The following is a 27954-nucleotide window of genomic DNA, read 5'->3' as shown; positions in this document are numbered from 1 at the left end:
TCCCAGCACCTGGCATGGGGTAAACAGTAGTAAAATAAGACATGAAGGAAACATTATAAAGCATCTTTGGATTACAGTGGAACATATGGAAGGCTGGGAATCAGGCAGGACTTACCACTTAGCAGCTACTTTACCTTGAGCAAATCATGCAGCTTCTATTACCATGTTCTCCTGCCATATAGCAGATTCTCAAGAAACAAGGTAGCTATTCTGATGGCAGTGAATGATACTCAGCAGATGTGCTTGGCCAGTAAGCTCAATAAAATCTTTTAAGTGTATTTTTACAAAGTAATTATAGATCAAATAGTACATTAAAGGAATTTCATCACTTATAAACACATACACACACACATACACACACACACACACACACACACACACGAGCATGAGACCTTACCACTCCTGTAGCTCATGCATATGAAGGAAACGGTTTCGATACTCCCTTGGCAGCTCGAACTGGGATGGTATGGGGAACATGGATTCATAGAAGTCCCTGAGAACAGCTTTCACTGTCTGGGCATCTTTATGATTATGGTCTATGTTGTCATTCAGGCAAACAAACTTCCTAGAAAAACAGAGATTCAGGGTTATTGGTTATCATGAGAATGATCTTGACACAATAAAACAAGAAATGTAGATTCCAAATATATTTTAAATGGACTCATGTTCCAAGTTGTTATATGTGCTGATACGATTCTCTGGGGGGAAGAATGTTCTATAAAATTTTTCTTTGGATTTTCTTCATCTGTAAAACAAAGAGAACTAGAGAAAATAATCTTAAAAGTGCTTCTAGTTGTTGGAATAAATTAATGCTTTCTGTTTAACATGTCCCCAATTAAGTGTTTAATAAATACAGTTTACTGATTAGAGCATTTTGTTGGCAGCCAGGGAAGAAATTGGTGAACACCTAAAACCAAGTTATATTATGGTTATATTACTAAGAATAGTGATATAGATAATTAAGATAAAGATGGTGCCTTACAGCTCTAGATCCTATGAGTTTGATGACTTTTTCTTAATATCTCTCCAACTAAGGTACTAGAGTTCTGGCACCTTACTGTCATGCTTCCCTACTGTTTCAAGTTCCCTTCAAGGCAAATTCACTAAACTGAGGCCCATTAAAACAGCAGGCAGGGATGACACCACTTTTGAAGTACATGTGCTAAAATTTAAAACAGACCAAAAAACCACAAAAAACCCTCACCAAACTTAAATCTAGTAAAACCCTCAGATCCAACTACCAATTTATAAGAAAAAGTGGGAACATGAGATACAATCAAAGTAGTCCAAAGTATAGGGATTTCTTCATATACACATACAAAATTGTATGGTTAAAAAAGAGAGATTGAGGGAAAACCGATAGACTTAACTGCAGTGAATTTACTTGATAACACTTCAAACCAATAAAAAACATAAATGCTTAGAAAAGACAACTAGGGAAATATGTATATTGACCAGATGGTTATCATATTAAGGAATAAAATAATGATATGGTGGTTATTTTGAAAGAGCTGTTATAGAGAAATAATATTGTAAATATCTAGAGAGAAAATGAAACAATGTCTGAGGTTTACATACAAATAATCAGGAAGTGGTAGTAAAGGAGTGGATGTGTGTAGATGAAAGAAGAACTTCTAACAATCACTTCTTTTTGAAGATGAGTGGTGGGTGAAAATTCATTATCCTATCTACTCTCTTGGGGACTGTTTCAAATTAAAGGATACTAAAGAGATATCAACCAAATATAATGCATAAGCCTTGACTAGATCCTGCATTTTAAAAAAAATAGCTATACAGGGCATTTGGATGCAACTAGGGAAATATGAATATGGATTATCTATTAGATGGTATTACTTAGTGTTATCAGATTGTGTGTTAGTTATGTGTTAACTGTCTTTAGTATAAAGGAGAATGATTTTGTTTTAGAAGATATGTACTAGAATAATTATGGGTAAAATGCATGGATGCCTGAAACTAACTTTCAAATGGTTCAGCAAACAGCAACAACAAAATAAAAACAAAACCTGTTTTGTGTGTGTGTCTGTGTGTGTATAGATAGATCAAGTAAGTATAATAAAACACTGACATTTTTAAATCTGGGTTAAATATTTGTGGGATTTATTGTAGTATTTTTTTCCATTTTCCTTTATCTCCAAAATTTTTCGTAATGTTGGGAGAAATTAAAGAAAGTATATGCATGAGACAAAGGCTAAGTGTGGACAACAACTAAATTAGACCCTGCTGGGTGCCTAGCAAACATCATCCCCTTTCTTCTAAAAGGAGTTTGCATTTTGCTCAGTATTTCTCTCCCCATGAGCTGACTCAATGAGAGGCAAGCCCACTCCATCCCAGAGACAGCTCCTGTGTATGTGAATCCTTTTCACAGTGACTGATGTAAGAATGGGGGTCTGGGGCGCCTGGGTGACTCAGTTGGTTAAGTGTCTGACTCTTGATTTCTGCTCAGGTCACAATCTCAGGGTCATGGGATGGAGCCCCTCATAGGGTTGGGGGTGTCCGTGCTCAGTGGGGAGTATACTTGTCCCTCTGTGCACCCCTCCCTCCCACATGCACTCTCTCTGCTCTCTCAAATAAATCAAATCTAAAAAAAAAAAAAAAAAAATGAATGAATGAATGAATGGGGGACAGAATACCCTACATATAAAGTGGCAATCCCTTTGTCTCAGAGCATAGCTCCATCTGTAGGGACATCTAGAATTGCTGTGGCTCCCCTATCTCCAGCTTGAAGATGAAGCCAACAAAAACAGGAGGGCAACAGAGAGGAAAAGGCCTGAGGGAAAAGCAAAGCCTGGATTCTGCCTAGTCCAGACTCCTCATTAATGGGGGCAAACCTGTCCTTAAAGCTTCAGTCAGTAAGAACACTGATTTTCCATTCCTGACTTAAAAATGAGCACCTAAAAAAGTAAAACAAGAATTAAAAATAAGATCTGTTCAAGATCACAAGGGCCTGGCAGGTACTAAGCCTGGCTTACCACATGTCCTTTTAATAAATCCCTGTCCGTTTAAGTACCATAAAGGTCTATGAATTTTCTTAGCCCAAAACTTTCAAACTGGCACAAAGACATAAAGGTATAAGGTACAAGTGAAAACTACAAATTCTCACGTGGTATTCTTATATATAACAAAATGACCGGGAGGGCACATCAACAAAATGGGGGAAGCAAAAAGCAAGGACTGAAATTGTTTTTCTTTAAGATATTTTAAAAAATTAGAGCAGGGCATTCCAGTCAGAGGGAATAACAGGTACAGAGAGCTACAAGCTGAGTGATTACTAATCATAATCGTTGGGATGGCTGGGTGGCTCAGTCAGTTAAGCTTCTGCTTTCAGCTCAGGTTATGATCCCAGAGTCCTGGGACAGAGTTCCACATTGGGCTCCTTGCTTGGCTCCCTCTGCCTGCTCTGCATTCCATCTGCTCCAAACAAAATAAGCCACTTCCTTCTCTCGAGTCACTTTTTATCATGTCTATTTGCATAATTAAAGATCATTTTTTGGGTGGCTCAGTTGGTTAAGCGTCAGCCTTTAGTTCAGGTCATGATCCTAGGGCCCTGAGCTTGAGCCCCACATCAGGCTTCATGAGCAGCAGGGAGTCTGCTTCTCCCTCTGCCTCTCCCCTCCCCCATTGGCTTGCGCATACATGCTCTCTCCTCAAATACATTTTTTTTTTTTAGAGGGTTATGGACATTGGGGAGGGTATGTGCTCTGTTGAGTGCTGTGAAATGTGTTAAGCCTGATGATTCACAGACCTGCAATCCTGGGGCAAATAATAGATTATATGTTAATAAAAAATTTAAAAAAAGAAAAAAGATCATTATTTAAAGTTATGGGAATTCTCTGTATTTTCTGTTCAATTTTGCCATGAACCTAAAAGTACTCAAAAAAGTAAAGTTTACTGGTTAAGAAAAAAGTACCTGGGGTTTTTTCTTATATCATCCAACTGGCCAACCACATGAGAAACATTGGTACGGATCATTTTAAAAGCAATTTCTTCTTCTCCCATGATTTCAAACCTAATTATCAAAACATATTTTAAAGAGTGTAAATATTTACGTGGAAATAAAAACAGAATTTAAATAAGAAAAGTATTTTATAAAACTTTAATAGTCAATATCCTGAGAATGACTTACTCTTTTGGTATTACTAAACAAAACCAGCTCATATAAATTTTAAAAGAAGGCTTAGGAGATAAACAATTGTAAAATTATGAAAATGCCAGACTCCTACAATTATTCTTAAACTAAACAGAGAAAACGTATGTACAACTTACCTATATTTGTTTTTGTCCTTATATGCTTTGTGGATTTTATCAGTTACTGGTTTACAGTTGGTTACTAGACTCTTAGTGACTGGTGGCTATGAGAAAATACAAACATTGCATCAGGCCAAGACCAGGGTGGGATAGAGGTGAAGCACTAACCTCAGGGCAAAATTTAAGGAGGGACCAAAGACTCTGTAATCAAGACAAATACTTTAATGCAGTATTTGAAAAAGTTAAATTGGCATGGTATAGCCTGCAGGCTAATTGCCTGTTTTTGTAAATAAATTTTTATTTTAATCACACATTGCTATACACTGTTAAAATAGTCTTGTAAGTTACTGGTAGAATGAATTTCTAACATAAATTGTAATGAACTGGTCTATGTCATACTCATAAGCTAACTTGTCATTCTTAACCTAATTAGGAAATACTTTATCCTAGGTATAATCACAGTTAATTACAGTTATGAAGCCAACACCTTGCTAAGAGTTCGTTCGAGTAATGCTAACTAATGCTGTTAGTATTCTTGCTCCAAGTAGTTTATTTGTATGAAGCTCAAGCCTAACTTATTAACATTAGCAAGCAGCCTTTACTTAATTCTTAAAAGGGTATTTGCTGATTCTAAATCTCATGCCAGAAAGCTAGCAAATACTAAAATACTCTGCTAATGAAAGAAAATGTACTCATTTCAAAAGCAAACTAAATCTCAATAATCTTTCATCATGTCTCTAACAGGACAAGAATAATAACTGTTTTCTATGTGTAAATCACCTTCCTTAGGGAGGAACACATTTCTGCAAGTTCTGTGTAAATGCAGGGGCCTGGTAACTTTAAAGTCTTACTAGGAACACAAATTTTATAAGAGAAAGCTAGAAAAGGGGAGGAGAAAAGACAGTGAAGGACAGAAATGAAAGTACAGGTGGGGGAAACAGAAGCCTTGAGTGAGAGTAAACACCAGCAAAACTCTCTGAAGTATTCCATTGGCTTTCCTTTGCTATCCTTAATGAACAGATGTCTGATTATAGAATATTAGCAACTAATCTCAATATTAGTTTAACATCCACTAGATAGGAGAAAGAAAATATATAAATGATTCCGGATTATCTGAACTTCTACTGTCTACCAAAGATAGAGAGTCTACTTTGTGTGTTTGAAATGCTATACAAAACTGGTATAGATAATACTTGATAAGGATATACTTCCTTTTTACACAAAGGAACCCATGCCACTTACCAAATTGGGATCATAGTATGCTTCCTGAGTTGGTGGAACACTGTTGAGCAGAGTGATATTAACAGGGAGCATTTTTGAGCAATTTATTAGCATGTGTTCCAGACCTGTTAAATCCTAATAAAGCAAAATAAAAGGATAAACCTTATATGTACAAGTAATAACTGTGGTTTTAAAAATAAAAATTATGTGAAAGACTCCAAAATTTCTTTAAATGCTATCTTCAAGGGGAGTTTGATTACATGACTCTTAATACAAACACAAATATTTCATCTTCATCTCAAAGTAGAACATACTGGCTTATGAGGCACTTTTTAGTCAGGGGGAGCCCCAGATGGGAGGTCCTGCAGTCAGATTCATCTTGGCACTCCCCACTAACAAGTCTCCTACTCCCAGGACTACAGGATGCTGTGACCAAGGGGACTGTGCAACAACCCAGGCCTGGCTGAGACACAGCTCCAGTGGGCCACACCTGAAGCTCCTGAACGAACCTGTCACGAGAATCTTATACGCAGGGATGGTCTGGCTCTTCTCCAGATAATATAATAGCTGAACACCTACTTCAAGCCTTAAAATGTAATCTCATAAAATATGAACCTCAAATTTGGCTTTAATTCTGGCTCTAAAAATGGACTAGTTGTGAATACCTCCATTAAATATTAAAAATTACTCTTACTTGCACTACAACAAAATATGTGAAAGAGAAGGTTCAGGAGAGAAAAAACAAAACACACCTGCAAACTTAAAGGCAGGTCGTGAATTCTGGTAGCCAGTGTTCGGATTTCTCTGTCAGATAAGACACCAGACTGGTCTGTATCAACTTCATCAAAAACCTGAGATATATTCAGTGGCTGAACAGCACTCATGAGATAATAAAAATATGAAAAGGCAAACTGCATATCCTCAGAATGGCGCACTTTGTGAAATGACGTCTTGTCAAATTCTTCAGGGAACCTGTCCAAACATAACATACAGTGAGCTCTGGATACTTAAAGTATATATAGACATTAATCTATATTCAAATATATTCCAACATTTGTGGAGTTAGAATCTTCTTCTTTCCCACTTCTTTTGCTGATACCTTCAACATACCAGTTGTCAAGTGTTAAGAGCCATACATCAAGCACAGCAAAGATGTCCATTTTAAGCAGACTTAACTCTGAGCACGTGCAAGCAACTCAAACAATAAGCAAGACTTACATATCTTGAAGTTCTTGCATAACGATTCGGTCAATCATGTGAGGCATGTGTGCAGGGACTTTCCGAGATGTGAATCCAAACTTGCTGTTTAGAATTTTATTTACGTATCGAAGGGAATCTGCAAATGTATCTTTCAACTGCCTTCCAGTGTGTTTGCTATCAGTGTAGTATGCCAGTTGTGTCTTCAATGACTCTTCTTCCTGAAAAGAGAATTCCATGTAACACAGCATTATGTTTACTGCACAAGTGTACTTTGTTAACAAGAGATAAGTACTATTTTATATACCTAGCCACTAACTGTGACAAATGAAATGAGCACTAACAGATCACTTTAAGGATCCTAAGAGTAGGACTAAACTCGATTTCAGTGAAAGTATCACCAGCACTGGTCTGTGAAAAACAGTTGGGCGAAGGAGATCTATTTATAGGGTATTTTTCAAGGACTAGTCACCAAGCATGAAATTTCATAGCCAATTCAGTGCAATATTTAAAAAATTTATTTGAAAGTAAGTTTGACAGGGGCGTCTGGTCAGTTGATTGAACATCTGACTCTTGATCTTGGCTCAGGTCTTGATCTCAGGTTTTAAGTTCAGGCCTCACATTGAAGCCTACTTTAAAAATAAAAATTAATTAATTAATTGATCGATTTGACAGCACTTTCAATATCAAGTTATTTCTACTGGTGACATCTAAGCAGTAAGCACTTGAGTTCTGAACAGAAGGACCAAAAAAAGGATTGTTTCACCATATAATAGTGTTAATATTATAAAATATAAAGATGGAACCCTGTCAAAATCAAAACCAGTAAGAGGCAAAACTAAGTGAATGAGCAAAGAATATTAAGAGAGTATATGAATACACTTTGCGAAGATGAAATATTTTTGCTTCTCAATCTGGTGAAAAAATATAGATTGATGCTGTTGTTGGTTAGCCTGTGGAGAAACTAGCACTTTTGTACACTGTGCCAGTATGAAGTGCTATGGCATTCTAGAAGGACACAGTAAAAAAAATTTAACTTTAACCTAGCAATTCTACCTACATAAGTAAAAACTTCCTCAAGAATAAGCTATACGTACAAGAATATCTACTGCAACACTACTTGTAATTGCAAAACAAACAGCTCTTAAAAAACACAGTGACACTAGCATGGGTTTGCTCACATACTACTAGATCAAGAGGCAACCACAGAGCAGTATGTGTAGTGCTATTTCACTGCTGCAAAACACATATTAATATAGTTTGTATATTTGCATATCTATATAAAAATACTAGAAAAATACCCACCAAACTATTCCTAGTGATTATTTCAAGTAAGAAGATAAAGGAAGGAAGGAGGAATATCTTTCCCTTTTTTACTGTATATTTTTTGGATTGCTTGCAATTTTTGCCACTAGTCTATAATATTTTTTAATTTAAAGTAAGTAATGAAAGGGATATTATCACAGGTAAGAACTTTGTAGTCCTTCACTCAATTAGTAAATGACTACTGTATCAGGGATAAGATACTCTCCAAAGAGAATTGAGATTTAAGTTCCCCTCTTCAGCCTTTTTTCCCAGCCTGACACCTACTCATGGCTGTGCTCTGTTCATGATCCAGCCTCGACCACAGGGTTTTTCTTGGTCTGTCAATTCCTACATAGTTGACAGACCAAGAAAAACCCTGTGGTTTTTCTATCCTCACAGATAGTTCCTATCCTCACAGATAGTTCAGGAGGATAGTTCCTCATGGATGCCTTCCTTCTCCAATATCTCTAGACAAAGTTAAGAAATTTTCCTTTTGGACTCCTTGCCCAACCTCAGGAGACAACTATCACGTCAGTACAATTATTTACCCACAAATCTGTCCTCCTAGCTGTGTTCTAATAGTCTTGTGTTCCCCTGCAGTGAACACAGTGACAGCACTTGGCAGATGTACAGATGACACAATGGCACCATGGAGACCATGGTACAGGAGAGTAAGCACTTGAACCCTGAGGCTTGGCTCGCACTGGAAGCTAATTAATTTATTTGCACCCTGGGTTTTTTTTTTAATCAATAAAATTGGAAAAATAATCAGATCTGACTCACACAGCATATGCAGAAGCATTTTTTGAAATCACATGTCAAATGAAGATACCATCCCTATTCTACTACTTACTCAGGGCATGCCCCTGGCTTACTCTGTTACTCATTCTCATTAGCTTAAGCTGTTTGCTAAACTGTGACATGAGGATCATACTAGTAGATAACCTTATAAGGTATTTTTATTGTTAGGGGTATTGGGGCAATAAAAGCATGTAAGAAAAAGCGTTTAGTTCAGTGATTGACACAGGAAGTCCTGAATAAACAGTACCTATTATTATATAATTACCCCTTACAAGGTTATTTATTTTTCTGAGCATGGGAAAGACGAAAGCTGGATGTAACTTACGTCAAGAAGATCCTGGAAATACTTTTTTTTCTCCCATGGCAAAAAGCCCAGGTAACTGTCTGTATAATGCTGCAGTTTTCTTCCAGGTAGTATTTCATTAACATCTATGTAGTTGTTTGCATTTTCCTCCATTCTGTTTTTCTCTTGTTCTTTCCCTGTGATTTTCTTTTCTTTTGTAATCTGCTTTTCCAGTGGAACAATCTGAGATGAGAGTTTTTCTGTTGATACACTTCCACCTCTTCCTTTTTGGATCAGAATTTCAGATTTAAATTTTTCTTCGATTTCTAAGTCCAGGGGTGGATTCTGACTCTGGTAGTGACCATTCACTTTCATTGTCACTGATGAAAAAGTCGACCTCTGTAATCTTTCAGATGTTCCCAAGCTTTTCGTTAAGATGCTTTTGTGAACCTGTTTTTCCAGTGGCGCCTCTACACTGTCATTTCTTTCATCTGTTATTAAAGCTTGATTTATTTTTACTTCAGCACCTGGTGAGTTCCTCAGAAATGATCTCAGCAATGCTGACTTGGACCGGTTGTATCCTTTCACAGTGATGTCTCCACGTTCTAGCTGCAAATCCAAGTTATTGAGACTCAATTGGGCCTCTTTGGGAAGGAGAGAAATATTTACCAAGGGAATTTCCACTTCCACCTGGAATCTTCCTGTTGTGTTAACATCATGTCTTTTGAACTTTGGAAAGCGTTTCTCTTCAGGAATATCCTCAAACAGTATTTCCGCCTCTGGAAGAAGTGCTGTGGGGCTAATCAAATTTTGGTAAGACTTCTGGGTTGTAGAATTCACTTTGGGTTCCTCTCTTGTGTCAACCTCTACTGTTATCTGGATTTTGAACTCTTCGTCATTTGTATTTTGAAATGTGAGATTAAAATGTATTGTGGTCGCATTCATTCCACTGTGCATTATGAGGTGGATGGTTTTCCACTTATTGGCAATAGAAGCATGTCGAATTATTGGGTTGTCACTATAGGCACCTTCAATTCCTCTTTTGGCTATTTCTGCAAAGCTGAAATAAGGCAGGCATTCACCTTTTGGAATAACATAGTGAGTCTGGTTTGGGAGAAGAGTTACTTTATACAATTCATGAAAATGATCTAGAGGAAAAAACACAAACATGACTTTAAAAATGAGGCATTTCCACCTCCTTTTCCTTTAATTCTTAGGTTTTGGATTTTCACTTTCTAAGAATGACTTTACATTGACTTCGGAATAATCAAACATTTTAACACAAGAGCTGTTGGTATGGGGCTCATTTTATTATCTGAAGCAATCACTATTATCAACGTGGAATGCTGAGTCTAACTGACTAAAGAGATAGGGTAAATTCCACTGATCAACTCTCATCTTTGTATCCATTTGAAAAAATACAACCTTCTGCCAAAATGACCTCCAGGGAAAAGCTATCAACAAGATCCAGAGTTCAAACCATTCTTACTTAGTGTATTACTGGTCTCTTTCTATTGTTTCTAAATCAAACCTTTGCCATATATTTTCAATGAAGGTGTATCTGCCTTGTACAAAGTAAGTCAGACTGGAGCAATAACAGGCAAAGATGCAGCTCTAATGTCTACTGTTTTTTAAAGATCTGTGTCCTCTCTTTTCACTTACACCTGGTTTGGATGTAATGATGGGCAACGGATTCATAGAGAATAACTACTTTAAGTAACAACAATACAAACCTCCCTTTACTTATCAAGGATTTTGATCCCCTTACTCTCAGTATCTTTTTACGTGATTAAATATACCTTGCCCACAGTCGCCAGCATCAAACCCACAAGACAAGACATTGCAAGCTTGGTCACAGAACTTATCAGCAAGCCAGGAATTCGCACATCCTTGATTACAGTAAGAGACACTATTTAGTCCTCCGCCAAACTGCCAGGGCTGTCCAATTCCAATACTGCCGGTACCCCCGCCTCCTGCAGCATAGCGACTCCCACCATTGTTACCTGTAGGGGGAGGAGGAAGACAGAATCTTGCTATGCTGTGCAACCTTAAAGTACAAACTTGCCTACAGGGGCATGTGGAGGTGTGTGTGGAGGAGCAGAGAAACAGGAAGAGATTATTCTGAAGTTGGACTGTCAGAACTGCCAAAACATGTCTAATATGGGGTGCCAGCCTCATCATCAAACGTTAATGTTCTGTTAGGGGCTGAAGTCTCTGGACTGCACGATCTTCCTGGCATGTCTGTGTTCTCTCACTGAGGCAGGCTGCTTACATTTTTCAAAAGTGCATCAGACAGAACATAACTTAAAGCTTTGTTTCTTCTAATACTTCCTTTTTCAAATCTGTTTCTGTATATGGAATATAGGGATGATAATATCTGTGCACATACTGTCTCCTTCTTAAGTGACTGAGAAATTCAAGTGGATAAAAGAAAATTCATTATAAACTTAAATGCTTGATAAACTGAAAGGCAATGAATAAAAAACATGCTATTATAAACAAATACAGATATAACCATGTAAGAGAGAGGAGATGCTGAAGAGATCACTGACAGAAAGCTGCTGCTGAAAGCCACCAGCCTTGAGCTCCTAGAAGAACTAGTTTGATTCTTGCTCTTGAGTTCACATAATTAAAGATATTCCTGATTTTTTAATTTCAAATAATAAAAGGCATTTTCAAGTGCAGGGCCAGCCTGGGAATATGCCCTCAACAAGGGAGAATATGAAAAAACCGAGCCACATGGGGATGTTAGTTATTACCTCCAGAATCTATGGATTACTCTATGTATTGTTTTCATACAGGAAGAATGTTTAACTCACTGTACCTATTCAGTGATGATACGAACGAAAAAAAGTTGGTAAACATGAATAAAATTACATGTGAGCACATCATTACCAGAGCAGTCACCACCATCCCAGTCACAGGCTGAATTATTGCAAGCCTTGTCACAATAGCCATCTTTAATCCAGGAACCCGGGCAGCCCTCAGCACAATTTGGCACAGGCCATGTCAAATAAACCTACAACAGAGCCAGAAAGAAAATAATATAGACGCTTTTTAATTTCAAGTTAGGATTCCTTTAAAAAAAAAAAAGGAAAGAAACTGAGCCTCCAGTAAAGGTTACGATTCTCCCTGGGCTGGCCACCCGCATTCCCATGGTGTATTTTACATTGTTTGCTACAGCAGTTTACAGAGTCCTGCTATGTTGATGACTCTTACTGAGCACATTTGCTCTTTTTCATGACTCAAGGAAAGCAGATGAGGACTCAACTCATGGATTGGTTTATAATCTATTTTGAAATAAAAAAAAGCAACACATCAGACTTAAAGGTAAGTACCAATGCGTGCCAAAGCAGGTAGAAAGTATATCACACATTCACTGCTCTTCTGTGACAACTGTCATTAATTCCTAAATGTATTTCTAATTCCTAAATGTAATTCCTAAATGTATTTACCCATGATCTTGTCAGATGAACTCTCAATACCCTTATCTCTGTGTGTAGGTCCTGCGATAAATTATGTTCTAAGTTGTGAACTCGCCTTTTAAAATGAGTGACATGGTATATGGTAACTTTTTTAAATAAATTAATTTAAAAAATACACTCCATGCCTCTGCATGCTCCATCTATTTGGAATGCCTTTCTTCATCTAGTTAACTCTTATTTGTTCTTCAAAGTTCACTTCAATTCAGATGGGAATCTAGCCCTGCCTGATTTCAAACTCCTGGGCTGCTATGCCTTCCCACTGAGGGCACACCTGCCGGCATCGAAATCACTGTCCGTAGTTACTGATTTTGTCTGTCTCTCCTGCCAAGCCATAACTCACCCTGGCAGCCCTACAAACACAGAGGAGGCAACTGAACAGGGACGGAGAGAATGAGCACACTGGGGTGGCATAAACAGCAAGAAGAAAAGTAGTTTTGTGCAATTAGCATTTCCAGTTGCAGGATTCTGTAACTTAAAAGTTTATGGTGGTAATTCTCCAACTTTTCACTAAATCCTAACAGGGCCACAGGGGTATTCCTAGTTTCCCCAGTATGCAGACAGGAAACACACATAATCATTGCCCAGGACCATCCTCAATTATTGGCCCCTCTGTCTGTGCTCATAACGACTTCTCAATCATGCCTCTCAATGTCAAGGGAGACTGCTGCCCTACATGAAATTACATCTATGTCTGTAAGCAGAAAATTGAACTCACTTTTTATCTTGGCCACTTTGCTGATGTTCTAATGATGATTTTGTATTTCATAGTGGTTTTGCTTTCTCTGCTATTGCTGTAGTAGAAAATATAGGAGGTGCGTTCTGGGTGTCTGACAATGTAGTGAAGCAAAAAACTACTAAGGAGCACTTTTTGTCCTCCCTAATTGTTAACTCTCCTGAGTTTAGCACTCAAAAATGCTTATTTGACCCAAACTGTATATAGAGTAGTATGTATACTGTTTTCCTGATCTGTTTATAACTTCTAAATGACTTCTAAGCTAGGCATCCCTTCCTCTTAGGCACTCACCTTCTGACCTTTGGAGTGACTATAAAAATCATCTGGCCAGACATCCTTCCCAAACATGACATCATCGTTCAGATAAATAAACTTCTGGGACAGCCCTTCGATGCGATGAATGTGACTTTCAATAGCAGGTGAACTAAAGGTAGGCAAGTGGCTCAAGTTTCGAAAAACATCCTTTTAAGCAAACAACAAAGGCAAGAGAAAAAGAGGGTGGATGAGAATTATTTCATTTTGTTTTCATTTTTGGAAGGAAGGAAGGGAGATAAGCAGAACAGTCAAAGGGGATGGAGGTGGGAAGGATGAGGGAAAAGGGAATAAAATTAGGGATAGGTGAAGGACAGAAAAGGAAACCACAGCCTTGTGATGACATGGAAAGTCATGGACCTGGTGTGTGACTATTGTCACTCGAGGATTATCAAGGTTCAGCCAAGATGGAATCTGTCCATTGGTGACAATGAAAATATTCCGAACCCACGGAGCATGCCTCTCGATGGATCGCAGTGAATATCTCAGTTCTTCGTTATCTTCAAAACGGCTGGCAGAAACATCTTCATCTTGCTTAGACTGAAAAGAACATTTTACACATGAAGATGTAAAATCCCACTTAAGTCACACCTTTCCTCCCGGCTGTCCCCTCTGCCCGATCTGCTCTCAGGGTGCTCTGGAAGATTTCTAAAGACTGAGTCCTACATTTGAACATCACAAAAAATGCAAAACACTCAGCAAACTTAAAACAACAAAAATACCCAACACTTCTTTTGTACTTTTTTAAAGAGAAGGTTCTTGGATCTGATTCTAGGTCACTTCAGTTAATATTAACCAATGGCAATGACTAGAAAATTAGAAAAGTTCCAATCAACTCATCTCTCTGTAAGTCCTCTTCCTTCTTCAAATATAATGACTTATAAATCCATAAATCTAAACCCTTGATTAGGGTTTAGAAAGAATCTCTGCTTCCCTTACCTGGCTAATGGCACTCAGGTCCCATAATAAATATGCAGGACTTATAGTCAGTTCTTTTCCATCAATGGTCATGTTCTTCTTAGTCTGCTTATTCAGTTCTTGGAACTCTTTTGGGTTATTCAGTTTTAGAAGTGCTACACTGGCCTCTGAATATAACTGTAACTGTAAAATAACAAAAGGGTTACATGTAGAAAAACTGAGCCTCAAAAAAGAGACACCTCTAAATTCCTAGTTTGATTTTTAATCTTTAAATGTATATAATGTATAATACATATTTAAATCTATATTATGTATGTTTAAAGTTTAATTCTAGCTCTCTATATAGATTATGAACTAGCAAGCTTATGATCACCAAAAGAAGATGTAAACAGGCCAGACACACTTCCCAAATGAGTGGAAGAACCCAGGTAATGTAAAACAGAGGGAGTGGTGGAGTTCTGGCACATGGGACATTTCAGGCCCAACCCAAAAGCCACAGCCAATACTCAATATTGACAAGTGCAGTGAGATCTCCTAAGAGGCCAGAATCCCCAAGTGTTCTATGAAATCTCCCCATTTTCAATGCTGGCTCAAATGTTTTCGATTGTCCTGCTTTCAAACAAAACACAACTGGTCACCAGCTGTGACCTCTGTTCTAGAATATTACCAGTCTGCTTATACTGGAGGAAACCCTGCAATCTAACATTGCTGGGATTGGTAGAAGCAAGCCTGCAAGCACAGTCTCCAAACAACTTTTGTGAGCCACGTCTAAGAGGAACATCTCTGACAGGGATGCTTGAACAGTCTCCATAGGAAAAGTACCTTCTGGTGCAGAGCTTTCAAAGAAGTCATCAGTCTAAGATGACTACAAACATCATGTTTTACAAATAGGCTTTCTACCACTACCAGATCTGTTTCATGTTCTAACTCTGTATCATTCAATTTCCTACGAAAAGAGGCTTTCGTAGCTTAAAAAGGTGGGGGTGAGAACCCCTTCTGCTGAACTGACTCTCCTAACAGGGCCAGTTTCTTAATTAATTAATTAATTGCAGAGCAAATGCAAATTATTATGAGCTCATTCTGAGCTCTCGTATATGCTACCTGACTAAATTTAGCTCATCTTTCCAAGTTTCCTGAGTTTATGATGCCAAAAACGAGAAGTTCAAGTTGAAATTTCATTTATATTTTTCCCCTTATCCCAAACTACATGTGCATGTTTGGGTGCATACATGCAAAGGTGTGTACTGTCTTCCTGACTGATTACTTTCTTTCACCCTGACAGCACCTGGCATATACTGAGCACTCACTGAAGGTCAGCTCTCACTGCTGTTATCCTGCCTCAGTATGTGGGGGACAGGTGGGAGGCAGGGCAAATATTCTTCTATCTATCTACTGAGTCTCACTGCCTGCCCCAGCCTTCCCCTGCTCCATCCTTCCCTCCCATAGTGGCTCCCACAGCACCTCTGAGGTCTCCGTGAAACATAAAAATCACTAAATTTTTAATAAATGTAGTACTTTAATACTCAAATTTAAATTTTATTGAGCAGATACCCTTATATTAATCTCTTCTATACAAATACTTTGAAATTTCACAGACATTTTCCTGACTAGAGCCATGAACACTAAAGAGCTTAAGGGAATATTTCTATGTTGAAAAACCTTTTCTGCCACCGTAATCCACCAAGTTGTGAGTGGCGGGGAGAAGTATCCTCCGCTAGCCACTAGGTGGCACCCTAATCATGGACATCTGCAGGAAGAGAGGCGGTGGTAAGGAAAAGTGGGTGTAGTAAATGCTGAAAGCTGGATTAGCTTGCGCAGCTGCTTCCATACAATTTCTTACATGAAATTATTAAGTTTATCTAAATTCTTTATATTATAAGTTTATCAAAGAGAAAAACTACACCCACCTACTGCAGGCCTACAACAGGCAAGATGACTGAGAAGTAAAGGTCTGCTACTTTTAAGCCAGAGATTTCAGGGTATGTGTTACTAGAGCATTATCTAGAATAATGGATGGATACACCTATACATGGTAGCATAACGTTAGGGGAAAAAAACATGCCTCTAATACAGGTGAAAATAAACTCATTCCACTAACTTGACAACTCAAGAGTTTTCTAAAACTTAAGTTAGTTCCAGAGTTGCTTTAATCTACGGGAAGTATCTGTTTTAGAAATAAAACCAAAACAAAGGGTACCATACTTTAAAAGAGCAGGTGTGGGGCGCCTGGGTGGCTCAGTGGGTTAAAGCCTCTGCTTTCGGCTCAGGTCATGATCCCAGGGTCCTGGGATGGAGCCCTGCATTGGGCACTCTGCTCAGCGGGGAGCCTGCTTCTCTTCCTCTCTCTCTCTGCCTGCCTCTCTGCCTACTTGTGATCTCTGTATGTCAAATAAATAAAATCTTTAAAAAAAAATTAAAAAAAATAAAAGAGCAGGTGTGTAACACAGTTTCAGGCATGTCACTAAAAGGGGCATTAATACAGTTATTACAATTACCTGTTACCTTGAATGTGCCCTGAACTGAAGTTTGAGGTAACAAAGTTCAGGTAGGACAATATCCTGCTCCCATCCCACCAGCACTGTCCTTCCTGCCAAAGTAAACACCCTGGTCAGCCTTCAAGGATCCGTGCAGCCTCTTTCTCTTTGGAAACCTCCCCCATGTCTCTGATCTACACAGACCTTACCTGCCTCTAAATGCCAACTTTGGAGGTCTGTACTACTCTCCTTGTTAACTCATCTATCTTACTTTGCTACTTGAATACTTGACATGCACACATACTGCCTCCAAAACGTGATTCTAAGTGCAAAGCCATGTGGTAATCATTAGGGGTACACAGGTGAACAAGCAATATCCATCCTGGGTTGCTCGTACCCAGGCAGGACCTCCAGGGCAGAACTGAGCACTGGGTGGAGGCCACAGGCCTAGGCCAAGGCCTCCTGAAGAACCCTGGGAGGGCAAGACAGTCTAGCCCATTCAGGTCCTAAAGTCCAGTGTCTAATAACCCCTTCCTCCCACATGCCACAAAGCACCTCTAACAACACACTCCAAACCGAGCTCTCAGTTTCCTTCCCAAAAAATTTGCTTCTCCTACTGAGGCTAGGAATGTGGTTAAAGCCATCACTTCCATCTTCACTACTAACATCCACTTCCCCTTTCATTTTTCCTTCCCTCTCCCCAACAGCTAATAAGTCACAGGGTCATGCTGAGTGTTTCTCCCAGATGTTTTTAGAACCATTCTTATTACTGGCACCACTGCCAGGACAGTTGTTGAACCTGAACATCTTGCTGGGCTATGGCTGCAGTGGCTGAACTGGTTTTCTGCCCAGGCTCATCTTGCTTATTCTCTACCACCATACCTTCACCTACTATGTTCCTTAGAAACAGATCAAGTGCTCCTCCTAAGGATGCCCCCTGCCTTTAGGATAAAGTTAGGCTCCTTATCAGATCTTTCTCAATCTGGCTTCAATCTCTTTTCCCAATCTCAGCACCAGCAAAATCCCTGCCTGGTTGCTGTCTTCCAAAAATAGCTGCCTTGGTTTTCTGGAAACCACTGACTTGCAAACCTCCAGCCCTTTGCTCAGGCTGTTCCCTCTTGTAGGAATGGTCTTTCCCACTCCCTTCTCTGCTGGGAGAATGGCTTCTGTGTTCAGGGCCCAGCTAAAATGTCTTGTATTCTGCAAAGCCTTCCTTGCACCAGTACACCTAAAACCCAGGTATGCTTACAATACTTCGTATAAACACTTACTTGGAAGTGATCGTGCCCCAAAATTATTTAAGTGCTTTATTCACTCAGTGATCCTTAACACAGTCCCTGGCACAAAGCAGACATTTACTAAAAGCTCATACTCTAAATGGACTGGGAATCCAGTGACAGGAAACTTCTTTCTCAAGGTATTCATAATAAAACCAGGAAGAGGAACCTACAGAAAGACAGTCACTTGAAGAATTAGCTTTAAATGCTGATCCACTCCCCTTCTACTCTTCCCCTTTCTCATTTTCTCTCTTATCTCCCCAAACCAGAATTTCTAATCCCTGAAGTTCATTGCAGGTGTTGGCATCATGAAAATGACCTGCAATGAATGTTATGGATAATTAGCTTGACCCTCTGAGGAGGTGCTAGCCTCCACAAAGACAAGTCTGGGAATCCAAATAAATCTCTGGACAGTGAACGAACAGTACAAGGGGGTATCACTGTGCGCAGAGCCTGTTGGTACTCCTCATCCAAATCAAGTTATTACCCCACCCTACCTCTATCTGCACACACCACACTCCATACCACCCAGCAACAGTTTGCTGAAGGGTCAACAACTACTTGGATTAGCATTCTTTGGCAGCACACACCTGTGTGTGTGTCAGCAATCAACACTGGGGAGCAGCTGCAGCAGGCAAAGAAAAGTCAAACTTGACTGGGGAATAGAGATACGTCATGAACCTTCTTTCCTTTAAAAACATATTACAGTTGCAATCATATAAATAGATTCAAGAATGTCACTCTTGGGATGCCTGGGTGGCTCAGTCGGTTAAGCAGCTGCCTTCGGCTGGGGTCATGATCCCAGGGTCCTGGGATGGAGTCCCGCATCGGGCTCCCTGCTCAGTGGGGGGCCTTCTTCTCCCTCTGCCTGCTGCTCCCCCTGCTTGTGCATTCTCTGACAAATAAATAAATAAAAATCTTTAAGAAAAAAACAATATTGTCCTTTCTGCATAAGGAATTTCAGCTAACATGGTACAGACACATATGTCCATAATTCTAGAACAAATAGCTTGGAAGCTAAGAAGCTAAATAAACATTGGCTGTGGAGAAAATAGAACCCTTGTACAATACTGGTGAGGATGTAAATTGGTCCAACCACTAAGGAAAACAATATGGAGTTTCCTCAGAAAATTACAAATAAATCTACCATACAATCCAGCAATTCCACTTCTGGGTATATACCCAAAGGAAATGAAAACAGCATTTCAAAGCAATATCTGCACTCCCATGTTTACTACAGCGTTATTCTCAATAGCCAAGATATGGTTGGTAGCAACCTAAATGCCCATCGACAGATAAACAGATAAAAAAGATGTAGTATATATATACAATAGAATAATATTCAGCCATTTGCTACAACATAGATGGATCTTATGCTTAGCACATCATGTTATGTTAGATAAATCAGATACAGAAAGACAAATGCTGTATATCACTTATATGTGGAATCCAAAAATGTCAAACATAATAAACATAAAGTAAAATGGTATTTACTACAGGGATGGTGGTAGGGGAATAAGACTGATGTTTTAAAAACACAAACTTTGCAATGAGTACTTAAGTAAGCCAGAGAGATCTAATGCATAGAATAATGAATATAGGTAATACTGTATTATAATTATGTAATGTGATAAATATTGCTACAATGGCAATCATATTGCAATACATATTTAAATACATAAGTGTATTTAAAGTAACATCTTGTACACCTTAAATTCAGTTTTATATGTCAAATTTTTTCAATTCCTCTTCCTTAGAGGAAGGAGGAATATAATATCTATTTTAAAATAACTGAAGAAAAGAAATAATTCAACCCTAATCTAGCTGCACACTACTATATTTCCAAGTACCATAAAAAAAACTTAGGAAACTATGAAAAAAAAGAAATGTCATTCATATTACCATCACATTTATAAAGGTCACACAGTGTATCTTAAAACAGGGAAACAGGGGCACCTGGGTGGCTCAGTGCGTTAAAGCCTCTGCCTTGGGCTCAGGTCATGATCCCGGGGTCCTGGGATCAAGCCCTGCATCGGGCTCTCTGCTCGGCAGGGAGCCTGCTTCCCCCTCTCTCTCTTCCTGCCTCTCTGCCTACTTGTGATCTCTGTCTGTCAAATAAATAAATAAAATCTTTAAAACAAACAAACAAACAAAATAGTGAAACATTTATGGAAAGAAACAAGTTAAAGGGAACGTTGTGAATGGGGCAGGGCACTAAAAAACATGGTCAAGACAGGAACTAAGAACTCTCCAAACACTGCTCTCCATTACCACTGCCTCGCCATCTCCATCCTTTCACCTCCAAATTGTTAAATGACACCAATAGAAGGAAGTAAGAGTCAGGAACCTGATCAATGTGGCAGAATTTAAAGAATGTTTCCTTGTTCTTTAATGAAGAAAACCAGACCCTAAAAAATTCTGAGCCCAGAACTTTATGCCTTCTGTTCTAGAAGAAAAGTATTCACGTTTTATAATCTGCAATGTTTCTGACAGAACTACAGGTATCTTGACATAAGGTTAGAAGGAAAGAACACCCATACAATAGGGCCAGTGGGTCTAAAAACAATAAATGTTAAGGAAAAGGCATGTCTCAGGGGCAGCCTCCAAAGTCAACTCTAACTAATGGCATCAAAGCGTGAAGAGTTAATAGGTATAAATCCCCAAATACATTAGTGGCTCAATTAGCTATTTATGAATAAAGGTTTCACATTATCAACCATTCCAAATATCTGAAGCATACTCCCTTTATGAGTGAAGGCTCTTAATAAATACAAAGGTTGCATTGTTAAACAAATGAATCATGTTTCTGTCTGGGAAACCAACAAACCAAGACTCTTAAAGTTTTGCCCAAATAAAAAGTAAAGAGTAAGGATCTTCTGTAAAGAAAGAGCCATCTTCATGACAACCCTGTGGCAGAAGAGACCCTCTGTGCTTATGACTGTCAGCTCTACTATAACGAAATGGACCACAAGAAGAGTCATGCATTAAATGAAATGTGTTATACTCATTGCTCTGTTTCCTATGCTCTTACCAGTTTTATTTTAGAAGAAAGATTTTCTGGCAATTTTGTTTTTAGTTGATTTGTTTCCTTGAATGTCAGTGGAAATCCACTCAGAAAAGCCAAATCTTGCATTAGCACTAACCCAGGGACTTCTTTATCTGTGGTCTAAAATAAGAACGGGGGAAAATACAACTCACTTTCCATATCATAAGGCTGGTGAAAACTTAACAGCTTCAAAATCAGAATATTAAGATTACTTAAATCAGCATTCATTAATACTTGTAAGCCAGGCTCAGAGAAAAAGTATACATTAAAAAGCCTCTCAAGGTAAAACAGCTTTACTACTTATACTTTTATTCTAGTCTACTGCATAAATACAATTAATTTAAAATAACATACCAAATAGCCCCTCCAAACTGTGTGTCTGCTGTTTCCTTTAAATATTCCACTCTGGGCATCTTCAACTACAATAAAGAATACAATAAGCAAGCATGTTTTTAATGAATACTTAATTATGATACCTGCCAAAAACACTACAAAGTATTTTGAGAGCTGTTATAGCAGTAAAATACATGGTCTCAAAAACAGGTAGTTGGCGGAGACAAATTTAACCCATTCAACAAAAGGGGAATGATATAATACCAGTGCACAATTAAATGTTAAATTCTGCGGTACTGAAGAGGAAGTTCATACAGGCAGCAGAAACATGAAAATGATAGATTGACAGAATCACAGATGTCAGAGCAAACATATTTAATTTTTTTAAAAAACTGGCTAGAATAAAACATTTGGGAGTGGTGAGTACAAGAAGGGTAACCAGAAGGGGGCTCTTGACAGCTAGGCCAAAGGCATCTAAATTAACAGCGGGGAGCCACTGTAAATCCTAGGGTTCCCCAACTGTCACAGTGAATTCCTAAAATTCATCAGGTAAGGCTGAATAGAGCAGATTAAGTTAAGGGTGGAGAGGGCCAATGACACAGCCCAACTGGGAGAGAGTTCTAAAGTGAGAGGGACAAATAAAATCAGCAACCTGATCCTGACATTTGGAGATCCCAGATCTTAGAAAACAGAAGAGAGGTCAGAGGACTATAATCTGCAAAATGGGCATAGAAAGCAGGGTCCAGGGGACGCCTGGGTGGCTCAGTTGGTTAAGCAGCTGCCTTTGGCTCAGGTGGGATCGAGTCCCATATCGGGCTCCTTGCTCAGCAGGGAGCCTGCTTCTCCCTCTGCCTCTGCCTGCCTCTCTGTCTGCCTGTGCTCACTCTCTCCGACAAATAAATAAATAAAATCTTTAAAAAAAAAAAAAAGAAAGAAAGCAGGGTCCAGCCTGGCAAGATGGCTGTCAGTTCTGGGCAAGAGTCTCAGATGTATTGTAAAAAACAAAATTGGTGAGCAATGAAAAAATGAAAGCTTTTGCAGTATACTGTTAATCTTTAAGGGAAGTACTGAACATTAAGAGTAGGTGTTCATTATGAATAAATTTGTCAGCTATGTACCTCCCTAGCTCCCCCAACCCCCCACTGACATGGGAGGTTCTGCACTGGTCGATCAGAGCATTCTAATGGATGTGGTGTAGCTATTTGTAAATAATCTCAACAAAGGTAACTAATGACATCTCATGTCATCTTTATGGATATAACAGCGACTTAGCCTAGATCTCAAGTTTGGTGGAGTATAACCAATTCTGACTAAAGAATGAAATTATAAAACTACTGTCAACGTAAAGAGAGGATTTAGAGGTCTGCCATAGGTTCTGTCTTGTTTAATGATCCATCAAAGTTTTAGAAGACACAGAAGACATGCTTGAAGAATGTGTGGATTTACACTAAGCAGACAGAGAAGTAATTGTTCTGAATAATGTACTAGGAGTTCCCCAAAGTTCTTACTATTTGGAGCAACAAGTCAAACCTAGCAAAATGAAACCTCCTACAAACAAAGACCTTTAACTTGGCACCAAAAACCAACTATCTAAGCATAAATTAACAAGTATTTGAGCATTAGCATGTATTGTTTCTTTTTTCCTTTCTTTTTCTTTTGTCTTTTAAGTAGGTCTCCTTGCTTATCATGGGTCTTGAACCCACAACTTTAGGATCAAGACTTACATGCTCTACCAACTGAGCCAACCAGACACCCCTATATTAAGTTTTTTTAAAAAGACTTAGGAGTTTTAAGTCCAGGGCGAGTTCAGTATGTCAACAATGTACTATGGCCATACTGAATTTCCACTGTAATTCTGTGCTTTTGAACAGGAGTACTTAGGATAAGAAAAGTGGTATTCCCCAACACCAACCCATGAATAAATCCTGTTGGGCTGACCTTCAAAACGTCCAGAATCCAACCTCTCCTCACCACTACTCTGATCCAAGCCACCCTCCCCCTTGCCTGAATTGTTACAACCTTTGCCCCTCCTCAGTTTATTCCCACCACAGCAGCCAGACTGATCCTTTTGGAACATGAGTTAAATCACATCACTCCTATACTCAAAACCCTACAATAACTGCTCATTGCATTTTTTTTTTTTTAAGATTTTATTTATTTGACAGAAAGAGAATGAGCACACACGCAGGAGGAGTAGCAGAGGGGGAGAGAGAAGCAGACTGCTGAGCAGGGAGCCCTACATGAGGCTCAATCCCAGAACCCTGGGGTCATGACCTGAGCCGCAGGCAGACACTTAACCTAGACTGAGACACCCAGGCGCCCCTGCTCATCACATTCTGAGTTAAAGCCAAAGTCCTTGTCATGGCTGCCAGGGCCAATCCCACCAGTTTTCCCATTACTTCTCTAGGCTCTTCTTTTGTCCTTTCCCTTATTCACTCTATTCCAGCCACAGAGGCCTCTCTACTCTTCTTGAAATAGCCAGACACACCCCTGCCTCAGGGTCTTTGCACTGGCTCAGCCACTTAACTGAATCACTCCTTGTCCATATATTCATGTTGCTGGCCCTCTCATATTCTTGAAATTTTCACTCAGAAGTCACCTTCTTGATAAGTCTGCCTTTATCACCCAATTTCCCCTGCTCGATTTTTCTCTATACCACTTGTCTTCTGCAAACATAATTTACTTGTATTCTGTATTTATTGTCTGTCTCCCTCTGTTGAGATGTAAACTCAATGCAGGCAAAGATTTTTGTCCATTTCTTCACTGCTGCACCTGAATTCAGCTCTGAGAACAGTACTTGGCACATGGTATACACTCAAAAAGTAACGAATAGTCCTGCTCTCTCTGCAAATGAACCACCTGAAAAAAATGTTCTATTCCAGCTGATACACTTTAAAAGTAACAGAAACCGTGGGGCGCCTGGGTGGTACAGTCGGATGAGCTTCTGACTCTTGGTTTCAGCGCAGGTTATGATCTCAGGGTCATGACATGGACCCCCGCATCAGGCTCCTTGCTTGGTGTGGAGTCTGCTTGAGACTCTCTCTTTCTCTCTCTCTCCTTCTGCCCCACCTCCATGCTCACTCTCTCTAAAATAAATAAATCTATAAAAATAAAAAAAATAAATAAGAGCAAACAAAACCAAAGCTCACTCTGGGAAGAATAAACTAGGACACAGATAAGCCCCTAAGAGATAGCTAAAAGAATAGGAATGAAAAGAAATGTCACATGGGAAAGAGATTACATTAGTTCTGGAAGATCCCAACGGGTACAATTTAACTAGTGTGAGAAAGCTGTAAGGAAGCACTTGTAAAGGTCAATGTAGTCCAAAGGTAAAATGAATTATCACAGGAGAAAATTCATTTCCTATAGATCAAAGGGGATAAGCTTGACGGGAAAAACCACTCTGCTGAGCAATCCAGGCCCAGGCTGCAGGACTAGACTGTGCAACTGCTGAAGTCCTGTCTACTCAACAGAGCCTAAACGACAAGTACAGTGGCACAGAATCAGAGGGGCAGAAACGACACATTTCAGAAAGAGAAAAAAGGCAACAGCTCTTGATGATGAACTTGAAAAGGGTTAAATGAGATAAATAGAACATCAAATGTGGATACAAATTTTTTATCTATATCAGGGGTTGGCATTCTATGGCCAAAATTTAGCCACTGCCTGTTTTAGTATGGCCCCAAGCTAAGAACAGTTTTGACATTTTAAAATGGCTAAACGTTAAATGCTTATACAAAATATCTACATAATCTCCTCCATGTTGCCTCTTGATCCACAAAGCCTTAAAATATGTATTCTCTGGTCCTTTAAGAAAGAATCTGGCAATCCCTGATCTAGATAACTGAGGAGGATAAAGAGAGAGTCTGCAGTCCACTAGAAGTATAAGCTCCCTGATGGCAGAGATGTGTCTTTTGTTCTCTGCTATTTCCCTGTTACCTGGAACAACAACCCAAACAGAGCAGTAGCTCCACAAATCTTTACTGAACAAATGAATAAGTAGGGCAGTCAAATAGAAGCCCAAGTAGGAATTCAAAAACAGTGCTTAGAAGACTATAGTTTAATATAAAATTTATTTATATCAAAATTCACAACCTCTTAAGTCTTTACTTAAGTCTTTAGACTTAAAGACTTGTCTTTACTATGTTATAGAATTAGCAGAGGAAAAATCCAAGATTCTCTCCATAGATGTTGTAACTGAGTTATAATTCTTAACATAATGTCATTCTTTCTTCTCTTCAGGTAAAACATCATCAAAGTACCTTAACTAATTTAAAAAAACAAAGCTAAATTTAGCAAAACAAGAAATCAAGATAATTTGCTATAATTTGTCGAAGGTTATCCCTTTACTTTTCCTATATATTTAACTATAACTCAAATACAAAAATGTTATTTATACAAAATAATTCAGAAACAAATCTACAGTGTAAAGGTGACGATATCTGCACTTAGAAAGGTTACAATTTTCTTTCAAATTACAAATAACTTAAGTGTCAGAAAGAAAGCATGATGTTAGATACTGTTCAGGACACAAATTGGTGAGTAATAAGGTCTCTGTGCTCGATTAAGAAATTAGATGAGGACACCATAAACTCCTGTGTTTTGGCGCACCTGGCTGGCACAGTCAGTTAAGCATCTGACTCTTGATTTTGCCTCAGGTCATGATCTCAGGCTCCTGAGATGGAGCCCCACATCGGGCTCTGCACTCAGCATGGAGTCTGCTTGCATATTCTCTCTCTGCCTGCTCCTTCTAAAAAATAAGTAAATCTTAAAAACACACACACGCAGAAACCTAAGTTGTGAGTCACGTTACAAGTACTACAGGGAGACAGAAAAGTAAAAATAAATAGAATCATTGCGAATGTACTGTCAAGGATCTTCATGGAGACAGAGGTGGGGCTGGAAAGAACAGGAGGCAGGCTGGGAGAGGAAGAGGACCAGGAGAGCAGCACCACACATGTGAAGACACGGGCAGCCTCAAGAAGATGCAGGAGGGCAGGGACACGAGGAACTAAGTGCAGAATCAAGGCTGAGTCCTGAACACCAGGAGGAGGAATCTGTATCCACGTAGAAAACAAATACATACTACTGTATTATTGTCTTCAAAAAGGAGGCAAACCAATAAAATCAGAGATTTCTGATTTATTCAGATTGCGTGCTGGGGAGATCGGAGAGAAACTTTACAGGTAGGCAGAGCAGCTAGGCAGCTATCACCGGAGCCTATGTGAAGGAATTCAATCTGGTGTAGACAAAGCGAGATAAGTAAAGGAAAGAATCATTTGTGAAAAACAAAAGCAAGTAATAGGGTGAGATAAATTATTAGTGATGGAGGTAAAAAGGAAGAACACATCAAAGATATTTCCAAAGATTTAAGCTGGGAGTATGACAGAAAGAATGGGAACTTAAGAACAGGACTCAATGCTGTAAAAGGGACATGACCGTTTTCATTTTATACAGGTGAAACACATGTAGCCTCCAAGGAGAGAGGCTCAGTACAGAAGCATGAGAGACAACAGACCAGAGGAGACACAGGCATGCAGCTCACCAGCTCAGTGGCCAAGTGGGAGGACAGGATCTCTAGATGTGTGTATTATTCTATGCCAGAAATTACAATTTCAGTTCTCTTATCTGACCAAATCAACTGTATAATCAGATAATTCAGAATGTAAAATAAGAATCTTCCAGTATGCTCTGTTCAAACTGGAGAAAACAACCTTGCTGAAGAGTTATATGGTAAAAAATAGTAATAGTAATAAGCCTCCACAATAACTCAGAGCCAAGCGAATAAGATAAATGGAAGTATCAAATTTAAGGTCCTGACCACAACACAGAAAGGCGAGTGTATTACAGGGAGTAAGATATACGCAATCCCTTTCTGAAGTTAGGGCTGAAATACAGTGGCAGCTCTTTTGCTTCTCGTTTTATGTTTTTAGTTTATCAAGTACTTCTTTAAAAACTGAATCATGTCTGTTCCATTTAGAATTTTGTTATTCAAACAATCAATGATGACATGATTTTAAAATACCCATAGGAGATCTTACCATTCTTAGCATTGTCGAAAACAACAACTGAGACATTAGTGGAAGGGTTTTTTGGTTTTGCAACATTGACTATGTCACTGGCAGAATGAAAAGACGGATAAAGAGATGGCAGTTCCTTCAATGTGATGTTGGCCGGCAGAGCTGGATCCAGGACAAGCATTGGCACCTTGATGCAATGTGTCAGCAAACACTCCAACTGCTTCTCACTGGAAACAGACACCAACATGCTCAAAAACATTCTTGAAAAATTAATCAACATTGA

The 27954-nt window shown here is 38.9% G+C and overlaps 1 protein-coding gene across 2 annotated transcripts in view; it reads right to left on the bottom strand.

The window, feature by feature from the left end:
• The window catches only part of GNPTAB (N-acetylglucosamine-1-phosphate transferase subunits alpha and beta), a gene marked incomplete at its 5' end in the record, with an annotated part of 83985 nt that overhangs the window by 17872 nt on the left and 38159 nt on the right, over window positions 1-27954 (bottom strand). For both annotated transcript variants that reach the window (XM_080811405.1, XM_080811406.1), the window contains 15 exons: window positions 398-565; window positions 3929-4027; window positions 4285-4370; window positions 5509-5622; window positions 6240-6459; window positions 6706-6905; window positions 9116-10221; window positions 10873-11076; window positions 11969-12092; window positions 13583-13753; window positions 13964-14143; window positions 14543-14704; window positions 21304-21438; window positions 21673-21737; window positions 27693-27898. In XM_080811405.1, coding sequence (XP_080667531.1) covers window positions 398-565; window positions 3929-4027; window positions 4285-4370; window positions 5509-5622; window positions 6240-6459; window positions 6706-6905; window positions 9116-10221; window positions 10873-11076; window positions 11969-12092; window positions 13583-13753; window positions 13964-14143; window positions 14543-14704; window positions 21304-21438; window positions 21673-21737; window positions 27693-27898 — 3240 coding nt within the window. The remainder of the gene's footprint in view (window positions 1-397; window positions 566-3928; window positions 4028-4284; window positions 4371-5508; window positions 5623-6239; window positions 6460-6705; window positions 6906-9115; window positions 10222-10872; window positions 11077-11968; window positions 12093-13582; window positions 13754-13963; window positions 14144-14542; window positions 14705-21303; window positions 21439-21672; window positions 21738-27692; window positions 27899-27954) is intronic.

This window comes from Martes martes, assembly GCF_963455335.1.
Source record: "Martes martes genome assembly, chromosome: 8".
Lineage (NCBI taxonomy): Eukaryota > Metazoa > Chordata > Mammalia > Carnivora > Mustelidae > Martes > Martes martes.
The sequence above is the reverse complement of the archived record's forward strand: the minus strand, read 5'-3'. Positions and strand labels throughout refer to the sequence as shown.